General features: G+C 32.7%; 1 protein-coding gene across 2 annotated transcripts in view; it reads right to left on the bottom strand.

The window, feature by feature from the left end:
- The window catches only part of Usp32 (Ubiquitin specific protease 32), a 112,977-nt gene extending 100,462 nt beyond the window's left edge, over positions 1-12,515 (bottom strand). For both annotated transcript variants that reach the window (XM_035363080.2, XM_085812313.1), the window contains exons 1-2: positions 12,310-12,515; positions 3,048-3,175 (exon numbers count right to left, since the gene is read on the bottom strand). In XM_035363080.2, coding sequence (XP_035218971.1) covers positions 3,048-3,175; positions 12,310-12,367 — 186 coding nt within the window. In that variant the 5' untranslated portion in view covers positions 12,368-12,515. The remainder of the gene's footprint in view (positions 1-3,047; positions 3,176-12,309) is intronic.
- Positions 12,516-13,431: the final 916 nt, after the last annotated feature.

The raw sequence follows: 13,431 nt of genomic DNA, 5'->3' as shown, positions 1-13,431 counted from the left end.
TTCACATGTAAGTGGTTGGAATGTTTGGAAGAAGAAATGTTAAAGTGCAAATTTTCTATACTTCGCTTGCTTGCGCTCATCGGTAACTTTAGTGATGTTTTTTGCAGCACTGGGTGACATTTAAAAGACGATGGTTAAAATGACTAATAAAAAAATTTGGTTGATGGAATCTCTCCCTGAATGGAATCCTACTGGCAAGGGAATTCTCTGACAAAGCAGGGCAATCTCAAGTGTACATTGTTAGACCTAAATGTTATACCTGTCATTACATGCAACTTACAAAAACGGATTAAGCATATTATATCAGTAGAGTGAAAATCTGAGTGAGGTCATCAAAGAGCCACAACAGCCAATGAAGAATATTTGTCTACTTCAATGAGACATAATATGGCTGCAACAGCTTTTCAGGCTTCTTACAACTTCCATCCAGACACAAGAGGGTGAGTTTCCAGGATTAGTCACATAAAAGAGATATGTTTATTAGAAGACCTGTTATTTACATTCCATTCACTTTTCATGCAAGAAAGCCCATTTGATGTGGTGCAGAGAATATCAAGTCTAGACAAGCATCAGTAAAGGACAATTTCTTGAGAGATGAGTCCCTAATCAGCTTAAGCACTGCTTTGACCTAACTTCATCTGCAGAGAACCAGGGGCCTGATATCATCCAAGAAAGAGACCATTATATGTTAGACAGAGGCTCTTAGACTGCTGCAAGCAGGGATGGCTTAACCATTTACCTGCATCGATAAGCCTTATGCAAGATCATGCATGTATACCACGACAGTTGTATGGCATATATTATATAATTACAAACTTCTATATTTCTTATTACAGCTTGAATCATGAAGCTTATCATGAAGTTTTATAAAGAAATTATCTTTAGCATGAATTGTAAATCTTTACTGGATGATCGTGTTCTTATTAATTTTCAAATTTGGGGGGGGGGGAAAGGCTGCTTACATTTAAAAATATTCAGAAACAAAGTGACTATTCTTAGTACAAAAATTCCTAACTGAGGTTAATTATTTTTTGACAAGTATGAATAAAAGTCAATAAAATCAATATCTTCAAATCTTTGAATAATACTTATATTATACCATAAATTAAGTAGCCCATTTAGAGATTTTTTTGGTTTATTACACTCATTTTTAATTGTAATGAAAATAATGTAAACTCAGCTAAAATTCTGAAAGCTTTGCAACGAATACATAATTGAAATGTATTTGTGCGTCACATAAAACAGCTTCAGAGGCTGCATGCTGGCTTACAGGCTGCTGGTTTGAGATCACTAGACTATGAATTAACTGGAAGTGAGTATCCATCATAAATCACTGCTAATCATACTTAACAGGCATTTTGCTTTTAACTTTAAAATTTATCCAAATTTATGGCAGCGCATCATACACTGGTGAACAATTGCTGATGATGGTAGCAATGATAGAAACCACAAAATGGAAGGCAGGAAAATGTGAAAATTAGCATAAGTGTAGGATACAGTAAGATGTGTTGTGCGTATGCAAATTTTGGATTGCTGAAGTTTTCATCACGTGATGGCCTGGTAAACGAGATAAAGGATTTGACGCGTATGGCACTATTATTGGTAATATTGAAGAAGAGCAAAAAATTACAGATAAGGCCAGGGAGTTTAACATCAGATGAAGTGCTTTTTCAAGGCTTTTGAAATCATTTCAAACAAATGGAATATGTAACAAACGTCACAAGGGGAGTTGTATTCGCAGTGTGACACCTGCAGAAGATAGGTACATTGATAGGCTATTGACAAAAAGATCCACAGCAGCTGAGCTGTTGAAGTAGCAAATCAGTTGCTTGCTGCTACTGGCAAGGGAATTTCCTGAAAAACTGTAGCCAGGCATTTGCATCAAGAAGGATTATACATCCACCGTCCTGTTATGTGCATCCCATTGTCCAGACAGCAACGTAACGCCCGTTCGCAATGGTATCGTGAGTATCGTAATTGGACTCAACAGAACTGGTCCTGTGTACTATTCATGGAACAAGAGTAAGTTTAGTGTGTTACCGGATTATAACATTATTCAACATGTTTGTTACATGATGAAATATGTAACAAACGTCACAAGGGGAGTTGTATTTGCAGTGTGACACCTGCAGAAGATAGGTACAATGATATTGACAAAAAGAACCACAGCAGAAGAGCTATTGAAGTAGCATATCGGTTACTTGCAAGGGAATTTCCTGAAAAACTGTATGTGCATCCCATTGTCCAGACAGCACCGTAATGCCCGTTTGCAATGGTATCGTGAGCATTGTAATTGGACTCAACAGAACTCGTCCTGTTCATTCATGGAACTGTACTATTCATGGAACAAGAGTAAGTTTAGTGTAGTACCGGATTATAGACGCCCAATTATTGGCATGAGAGTCCAGAAAATATCTAGGAAAGGATCGGTATCTGAGACACATTATCATGGTATGAGCTGGCACTATGATCAATGGCTGCACACCCTACATGTGATTGCAACTGGGACTATGACAGGCCAATGATACATTAATTATGTTCTGCTATCTCAGTTTGCATGTTCGTGGTGCTGTACGCAATAAATTTGTTTTCATGGACAACAACGCAACATGTCATCAAACAGTCGCTGTCCAGGAGTATCTAGAGAGCGAGGATATTAAGCGCCTCGTACAACCAGCACATTCTCCAGATCTGAATCCCAATGAAAGTGTATGGGATGGTTTGGGGGTATATCTTGCTGGTCAAGAATGCCCTCCAATAAACAAGGACACCCTCATCCAAGCACTTATTGAGGAATAGGATAAATTATTTCAACAGCTCTTGAATAATGTTATGAGATTAGCCAACAGCTCTTGGATGTTGAATAATGTTATGATTTCGCTAAACACAAGGTTGCTGCTTTGAAGTTTCATTTTGGCATGTCTCTTCTGTTTTGATTTTTACTAACAAAAAATTTTAAATAGGAAAGAAAAATTATGAATTATCAACTAGTGAATAAAAAAGGTGAATAACTGAAACACATAACATAGCTGTAATTTAATGCTTACCTCAGCAAGTTTTAATGGAACAAATTCTCCCAAAACATCTTTAATGAAGCCAGGTTTTGTTATCACACAATTCAAATTTGCTGATCGTTTGAAGGCATCTCTTAATCTTCGAAGTTCAGCATCCGTAACTAAAGAAATATATAAAAGTCTCATTAACTTATGATAGTGTTTCAAAAATAAAATTAACAGCGGATAATACAAGCAAGGTCACTTCTCCATATAAAAACATAAAACTACATTTTTTTTTTTTTTAAATTAAATTATTCAGAGTAATTTCTCTTGCCACAAAATTAGGAAAAATCTGTGTACAATAAACAAGTAGTGACAACGCAGAATTTAAAACATATACAATAATTATAAAAATATATTTGATAATATATTACCATAACTTATACACTGAAGCCCCCCAAAAAACTGAACAGTTCTATAGCTCTCGTTCTAGGTCAGTGACGTCCAACCGAACCTTGTCTTAAGTAATACTTTTAAACTTCTGTCATTCTTTGTGGGCACCCGCTGTTTTATGCTTAGAAAATAATAATTTCACGAAAATATGCGATTTTACTGGATGGATTTTGTGAATCCAAATAATTAGAAAAATTAATACAAACCTACAAATTAACTCAATAATAATAATAAATGCATATGAACGTGATAACTAATTTTATTTCAAATTACAAAATAAAGAAAAATACATACTAATTAACTAATACAAGAAAATGTAAATTGTCGAATATTTCATCAAGTCATTAACTTGCTACTAATGAGATATTTTTCTCTGACAGAGCTCAAGGGAGGCACAATAACATCTAAAGGGGGTGTGTGGGTACAAGTAAGTACGAGTATTCTAGGTTCAATTTGCACTGATGGTGCCACTGCAATGCTGGGTAAAAATTCTGGATTTATTTCGTACATGAAGAGAGAAATTCTGCAAGTTACAATAATGCACTGCATGTAACATCGGCATACACTTGCAACAAAAGCTTTATCAGAGAATTTGAAACAATATCAAACTACAGCAGTGAATGTAGCTAAGTACATCCAAGGACGAGCATACGAGCATTTAATCTTCAAATTTTTCATGCTTTGTGCAAAGAAATCGGTGCTGTTCATACTGTGCTTCTTTATCATATGGAAATACAAAGGCCCTCCAAGGGATGCATGCTGACCATGGTTTTTTGATTGCATGAAGAAATTATACAGTTTCTATTAACCAAAATAATGATTTAGTGGAAGTTTTTGGAAATGGGGATGCATTGCTTCAGCTAGACTACCTAGCAGATATATTCTATCACATGAATGAAGTGAGCACTTCAATGCAAAGATATGGCAAGAACATAATAACAGCTAGTGAAAAATTAGCTTCATTTATTGAAAAATTAAAACTCTGGATATGTTGAGTTGAACACAGGAATTTAGCAAATTTCCCTATGCTGGATTCAGTTGTTTTGCAAAATGAAAAATTAATAATTATACCAGAAATTATAATACACCTCTAGCAATTGAGTGAATCATTTGATGGATACTTTTTGATTTGAGGCTCTTGGTTCTTTATTTTCATTCGCTTTGCCTTAGCCTTTTCAATATTATCCAAATATTTCTCAGAATCTAATTCATCAGTGGAAGAGGATGCTAGAGACTCACTTGCAATATCTGCAGTGTGACTGTCCTGATTTGAATACTCCAGTTGTTCTGAGAATAATTTCATTCTTAATGAAAGTTCATAGATGGCTTTCTTTGCCTTTTTAATTTGCTTGTCATCCAACAAAATTCGGCGTTTTGGATCTACTTATATTAATCACAGCGCGATCTTATTGTCTACCAAACTAGTTTCTCTTTTCGTCATTGAAGAAATGATTCCTTCTGCAATCAATCTTCCATTTCAGAAAGAACAAACATCATGTTCTTCCATTCTCGCCTCCTGTTGATTCTTCAGATTGTAGCTTTCTTGTGGCTATATGCGGTGTAAAAAGAAGAGTTTCCAATTCTGAAACATCATTCTACAGTCTTTCTATTAGTGAAACATTAGAGTTATCTACATCTTCTAAAAAAATTCTTAATTCTAACAACCTCTATATTATCAAATATGTACTTCCTTATCGCGTTGCTTGATCAATAACTGCTTCTTTTCCTGCTCGTTTCTGAAGAATGGCATCAATTTTGGGAGTTCTTGCTGCTAACCTAAATTTACCAGTGAGATTAGTAACTAAATGAAATAACTAAATGAATCAGTTTAATCACTGATGGCAAATATCCCATCCTTTCTCCTCACTTACATTTATTTATTAATATGTCAATAAAATAGAAAATAACTATTTATTAATGTATATAATCCATAAATAAAAATAATAACTCAGTTTGTCATTAATTTTTTTCAATTCACTTTAATTTAATTTCAAATTCAAACTGTCCAACAAAAATTGGAGTCAGAGCCGACCTATTTTTAGTGACTCCAGCTCTGACTCCTTTTACCCCAAAATCTGCCCAACTCTGATTCCAACTTCATGATTCCGACTCCATAGCCCTGGCAGTAAATGCCAGATTAAGTGTGAAAATTCTACTGTGTGCTACACTTTGTGAGAACAATTGCAAAATGACACTTCACAAACTCACACCGCAATGTACAGGTAAACAATGCATAACAAAGAGAACTCATGATGGAAACTGATTTCATGTTATAAAAATTCCTTTTTTGACCACATAAAGTTTTATCTACTGTTGGTTTGAAGCAAAGACATCAATCAGGTAGTGCAAAAAATATTTGTAATAGTGAAAATACACGCTGAAACAAATTTAGGAGGAGGTTTGTTTAAAACATGAATGCCAAAGTGCAGACCCAATATAGTCGGTCTACCGGAAAGTTATGTCCGTTTTATGACAACAATTTTTGACACGTAAGCACATGTTTATTTGCCATATGTTCGGCTCTCTATTTTTATTGCTTAATGTATACATACTGAAGTAGCAAGTTAACTAAAACAAAGTAGATTCACGTTAGTCTTAAGCGTGAAGCGATAGTGTACCCATGGCCAAGTTCATTTACGCCACTGTATTTTATACAAATTTCAACAAGGAAGAAATTTATTGAAAGTGTTTGGTGAAGGTACAGTTTCTGATAAGGCATGCAGAAGATGGTTCGAAAAATTTAAAACAGGTGATTTCGAACTTTCTGATAAGCCATGTTCTGGACGATCATATTTGATCGGCGACGGTTTTTTTATGACCATGTTGGAGCAAGATCCTTTTGTGACAACATCAGAGATTGCAGAAAGGCTTCATTCAGCTCATCAAACCATTTTGAGCCATATTCGGAAGATAGGATTGGTGTGGAAATATACAAGATGGGTACCCCATGTATTAAGTCAGAAGAATTTGGGTGATCGAGTCGTAATAAGCACATCTCTGCTTGCTCCGAACAAAATTAAGTCTTTCTTGAACCGGATGATAACTGGGAAAGAAAAGTGGATCATCCACGGAAACATCGTAAGGGAAAAGGCATATCGTGAACCCAGAAAACCTAGCCCTCCCACCTCTAAACCAAATTTGACCCTGAATAAGGAGAATGTAATGTATATGGTGGGACATTTGAGGACCAGTACATTATGAGCTTTTAAAACCAAACAAAAAGCTCAATTCAGAGAAGTACTGTCAGCAATTAGACAATTTAAAGACAACAGTCCAAGCAAAGAGGCCCTCGATTTTCAACAGGAAGGACTAGGCTGGAAAATTCTGTCACATACACCATATTCCCCGGACTTAGCACCCTCTGACTATCACTTGTTTTTGTCCTTACAAAATTTTTTGAAGGGCAAAAAATTCAAAAATGAAGTAGATATCAAACAAGCACCAGTTCAATTTTTCACATCAAAAGTTACATTTTTCAAAAATGGGATATACAAATTGCGCTTACGTTGGCAAGAAGTAATTAATAATAATGGCAATTATATTATTTTAATAAATTTTATTGACGGTAAGAAAAATTTGTATTTTGTTTTATTCGAGAAACGAACAAAACTTTCCGGTAGACCGTATAATTGTCAAAAACAGACAAGTTTCTTTGTACATAGGAAAAACAATGCTAGAAATATTTTACCTAAAGGATGGATACTTGAATACATGAACACAGATAGATACATAACATTTCTGAATCTGGTCTCAATAACAAAAGAGTACCAATGAATTGGACAAGGTGGTTTAGTAGAACAATTACATTGCAGAATGGGCTTTGGTTGATCTTTACATTATGGTAACTTGGCGTTTTTTTGGCGAAAATTTGGCGACCAACTCTCCTACAGCAACTTTCTACTTTTTTTTCCCGCCGCCATTTTGTCTTCACGAAGTAAAAACATATTTCTTTTCTTTTTATCTACTGAACACTTCTTCCAACAATCTACTAGCCGAATTACACTTATGCTACAAATTTTATCTAACAAAACTGCTTAATTATGACAAATATTCACTGCAAAATTGGGAAAAAGTGCACAATACCATACTCCTTACGCGTTTTTCAAAATAACACATACACATAAACCATGTACACGCTGACTTATTTTTACTTAAAAAAACATCCCAGAATTGCACAAAAATGGCATTGCGCACACTCTTCACTATATCCATGTACACTGCTTTTTTCTCATAAATTAGAAAAATTTCATGAAAATACATGACAATTTTCTCAATCTTTAAACCCGGTAAAAAGAACATATATGAAATTACCTGATCGCGATAAAGTATTTACCCTTTCCAAATATGAACATTTCCACATATAAAATAAATAAAATATCCAAAAACTTTTACCTCTAAATCATCTATTACATTATACACGTCACCAACGAATTCATACCGCAAGCATTACAAATACTTAGTATCAAATATTTAAATTATTTCCATGCACGTTTACTTCAACTTAAACGTATACCAAATTCCTACAAACATAAAACTCACAAAATGACTATCATTTAATTAAAATATCACTAAACCATGTACAAGCCGACTTATTTTTACTTAAAAAAACATCCCAGAATTGCACAAAAATGGCATTGCGCACACTCTTCACTATATCCATGTACACTGCTTTTTTCTCATAAAATTAGAAAAATTTCACGAAAATACATGACAATTTTCTCAATCTTTAAACCCGGTAAAAAGAACATATACGAAATTACCTGATCGCGAAAAAGTAATGAACATTTCCACATATAAAATAAATACAATATCCAAAAACTTTTACCTCTAAATCATCTATTACATTATACACGTCACCAACGAATTCATACCGCAACCATTACAAATACTTAGTGTCAGATATTTAAATAATTTCCATGCACGTTTACTTCAACTAAAACGTATACCAAATTCCTACAAACATAAAATTCACAAAATAACTATCATTTAATTAAATATAATTAAATTCAAAAACACTACTTAAAATATAAATGAGCACATACATTAAATTAATACATACATAAATATCCATTTGGAATTCACTTTAGTTACGGCCATGGGATCCAAAAATTCACGAACACTGTTTCACACAACACAGAATAAAGCCAAATACAAAATTTCCAGATTATTTCCCGATTTCCCCTCTTTTCCGATTAAGGAACCGTAATTCATCCATTAATATCACATGACATATCCCATGATCTCTCATTTCCCTCACACAAAATAATGCGTAATCGGAACTGAGTACTGCTCACATTATTACCAAAGTGCCAGGTAGTAACCTTTATCGCCTCCAAAATGTCGCCAAACTACCAGTTACCATATTGTAAAGATCAACCTGGGCTTTTGGAACATTCTTCTGTGAAATTAAATAATGTTTCTGTACTACTGTTCATGACTGTTTCTTTTCATGTAATATCAAAGCGAAGATACTGGGCCAAAATGTGTGGGATGACTTTAATGGAAAAATGCCAAAAATTCAATACACTTTTATCAAATAATTTTTTTAACAGATATTTAACCTGGAGTCATTTAATGACACAAAATGTCAGATAATGGATGTTTGGAAGCTATCAAGTCTAATTTTATAACAATAATTATAAAAAATAATCCATCATTAGTATCTCATTTTCTAGCAATCAATGAAAAGAATATAAACAAAGATTCCTTCTTCACCAAATACAAATATTCTTCTGAGAAACAGTACCAGATGTATCAAAAAGTTACAGGAGCTGATGAAAAATTTGATTACTTCAGTTATCACTGTGTTTTAAACTGATAATGAAACGAATTGGAAATTCCAAAACACAGCTTTATACAGGAATTAAAATTAGTTCAAAGTATTATATCTATTTCTCATACCTCAATGAATGTTATACATTCTCAGGAATTCATTATTTATCTACTAAAATACAATCATTAACCCGGGAGGATGTGCACTGTATTATGTAACATGAGAACGCGCATGGGGTGTCAGCACACCCCAAGCAATTAAATGACATACAAATTAAACATATTATTACAATTCAGTAAAAGAATGCATTATATATTAATTGCAACATTTATTATATAAAATAGTTTAAAATAATGTTAATTTTAAAATTAAAATTTAAAATTAAATAAATAAATTTTTTTTTCAGATGACTAGGAATCATTGATATCTATGAGAAATTTTGGTTTTTTATTTGCGAATGCAATTATAATTCAAATTATGCGGAATTATTACATGAACGAGTTATATAATTAAAATTCAAACCAATTAGGCTCAAGAAGCATTAGATATTTTATAGTTTACACATGAAGCATATATTTCACAGTGCTCTTGACATATTTTTTTTACACCTCGCACATATAGATTTTGATTTTCTGTCTTTTTGCCTTCAGCACATGTAACATCTCCAGTACAATAAATTTTTATCTTTGTTTGAGGTTCATCGAATCATTTTCTGTATGAAATTGGCCAATTCATAACTAGTATACCAACTGTCTGCGGTCAAGTTTCTTCCAGATGTGTATAATGGAGCTAAGATGCCCTTTCTATTTCACTAGAATTGTTGACTTTCTTGTATGGCCCATCCGGCTGCTGATATGCGCAAATTTTCATGTTGAAAGTATAGAAGGTTCTAGAAAAATCCACAGCCAATATCTTTATACCATATCTTGCAAGTTTCTTAGGTATATACTGCCGAAAGAAACATTGTCCTCGAAAAAGTTCTAACTTTTCGCGTTCAAACTCGCGTATTCCCCAACATGATAAAATTTCTGTCAGGTCTTGACAAAATTTTCAAATAAATCTCTTATTTGACCTAATTTTTCACTCTTTTGTTATCCCATATTCTGACATCATCAAATTATAAAGCATGAAGAATGAAAAGAAAATGCTTGTAGTTCATAGTTTTGTGAAAAATATCCAATCTTGTGCCATCAGTTACCCATAAATCTCTAACATATGCACGGGAAGATTTGTGCAATTCAGCTAGGTACGAGTCTTAAAAAAAGCAAAGTTTTACATCTCTTTCTCTTTTAAAATTTCTCGAAATATTTTTTACATAAATATTACAGCATTTCACAATCACTGTCTCATCAAATATTAGTTTCCATGCATTGATGGGTGAAGACACATCTTCAGATATATGTGAATTGTCAGGCAAATTTTTTATGATATTATCGGACGCCATGCATCTTTGACCTCGCAAGAGTTCTTTCTGCCACTGTATTGTTTTATCTTTCGCTATAAAATAGTCAGTTTGATCATAAGGAATGTCTTCTGAAAAGTCGCACTCTTCTTCTGATGCAGACTGATGATCACTAAATATATCTTCATTATCTGAATCTCCTAATTCTTCTTCTACAGAATCTTTATCAGACGAAACCTCCTCTAATAATTTTTGAAGTCTTTTCATTTCTTTACCGTACGTCAAATGAGGAAATGACCGAACAGAGCGATTTGAATGCACCATGGCTCATGCTGAAAAATAGCAACGTGAAAACGCGCATGGGGTTTTGGCACACACTGAACTGTTCTTTAAACCACAATAAATGCCCAAAATTTGCCGTTTCCACTCAAGACGTGTAGAACATGATCTTGGAGGTAGCTACTGATGAACCTAACCATTTTGTATTATGGGAGGAGATAACCAACGATTTTTTTTTGAGTGCCAAAACACCCCATGTGTGTCTTCCCGGGTGCCATAAATTCAAATGTATGGCACCCCACATGTGCCATAAATTTGAATAACAGTTAATTAAATGTTAAATCTTTCCTAAACATTTTATTTATTAACACATAACAAATTGCAAATTGGCAGAATTTAATTAGTAGTAAAATGAGTTAAAAAACATGGAAAGAGAAAGAGTTACGAAACATGTAGTTAAGAAAGTCATTATTACTTTGATTTCAATAGAATTCATGGAAATAAGCTTGAGAAAACAATTTACTGACAATTCACAAAACATATAACACATAATAAATACAACTAATGTAAATTTTTTCAATCCATTAAATATAAAATTCTCACAGTAAAACTAATAAAAATCAGCTATTCAACTATGCAGTTTTCAAACCTAGTTTTGCCTTCCTTTACATACATATTTATCTCTTACCTACAAAACTCAAAATTCTTACACACAGCACAAAATATGACATGAATTTATGATAGTGATGGTTTCGTAGTTAACAGCAAATATAATACTAAAAATTACGTTCATAAAAATCAAATCATATGGTCACACACAAAATATTTGAATGCAAGGTAACCATGTTAACTTATTCTAACCACAAACTTTATTTCCAATATGAATTTTTTCTTTTTGTTTATTTCATTTATTTTCGACTATGATTTAAAACAGAAATAAAGTTAGTTCTTTTTTTTTACCGAAATTCAAAGCAATCACTTATACGTACGAGGGAAAAAGATAATTTTAGTTCTTAATATGTACGCAATAGAAGTTTGATAAATAAAAATTCAGAATTTCAGCTCACAAAATTTAATATTTTCAATAAAATACATCTTGCTGCAAAAAAAAACATTTAAAATTCAGGTGTATTTTTAAACGCAATAGATAAATTGACAGTACTAATGACTATTACTTCCTATAAAAGCAAACATTAAAAATAGAAATCCATAAATATCGCGCTACGTATGATTTATTACATTAAAATGAGCTTTACTTATAAAATTTGATTACATGCTTTAAACAGGACGAAGAACTTCTCTTATTGAGTAAAATCAAAACTTCTGATGTTAAGCCTAGTAGGCCAGTGGACTAGGGCGATAAAGCTTTAAATTAAGCTATCAATTAATAGTGAAATGTCACCCACCTCTTTTTACGGCGTCTTCATATGATATACAACACGGTTTAGAGTCCTTAGCTCCCATGTTAAGCAACGAAACTTCGTCATTTATATAAGATTATTACTTTCGAAATGAACATTCCACTTCTAAACATCGTCTGCACAGTCCATAAACACACACCAATCACCAAATAAACAACATATTAGATACATGCCAGTAGGTTATCACATGACAACATGAAGGAAACTGAGCATGCCTTTTATTTATTATTATTTTTTTAAAATTTTTTTTATATATGTATTTCTTTATTTATTATTATTATCATTTTTTCCCTCATTCTCTATAACAAAATTAAGGGAAAGTAAATTGAGTAAACTACCCGAAATGAAAAATGTCGTTTATTTTATCAAAAAATTACAAAAGCTCTAAAAATAATTTCTACAGCTTAAAATAACTTAAAGCACTTTGTTTTTTACAATTCATTACTTATCACACGGCTGTCACTCTATAATAAGGCTCTTTCTTAAAAATTTTACGAGAATATAAAAGGAAACTTTATATTCTCATATAGGAGCTATGTGAAACAATAATTTATTTTCGGAAATAACTATTTTTTCTCATCTTCCAAAAGAAACGATAAAAGCTTTATTTATGAGTTTATTCTCCAGAATATTCCTTGATTTATCCTATTTTCTGAAATTTAGATCCACAGGAACTCTAAAAATATGAATATTACGTAGTTGATGAATACTTCACTGCTCCAATTTTTTTTTTTTTTTTTTTTTTTTTTTTTTTTTTTTGTAAATTCAAAGTGCGTTTACTAGAATAAACTTGGATACTCAAATACTTAAAATAATTTTAGGTTGAGCCATAAAAACTTTAATGTCATTGCTAATATAACTTCAAAAAACTCATATAATAGGAAACCTCACGTACACAAACTCAGTGATAAGTTCCAACCTGGAGATCCTATGGCAAATCTAATCGCAGCTAAACATCCTGCACTTTGGAATGTTAATAACAAGCGGTTGCTAGAGTTTCAATCACTAGGCAGATGTCAATGGAGAAATTCAACAAGAAGTCCTGCAATTGTTTTTATGACTAACAGTCAAACACAGCTTATGGCTTGTTTAAATATCAAAATGTAT

Source organism: Stegodyphus dumicola, chromosome 1 (genome assembly GCF_044657685.1).
Source record: "Stegodyphus dumicola isolate Sdum_Otavi_A_Nest chromosome 1, ASM4465768v1".
Lineage (NCBI taxonomy): Eukaryota > Metazoa > Arthropoda > Arachnida > Araneae > Eresidae > Stegodyphus > Stegodyphus dumicola.
Note: the sequence above shows the minus strand (reverse complement) of the source record. Positions and strands in the feature narration are given on the sequence as shown.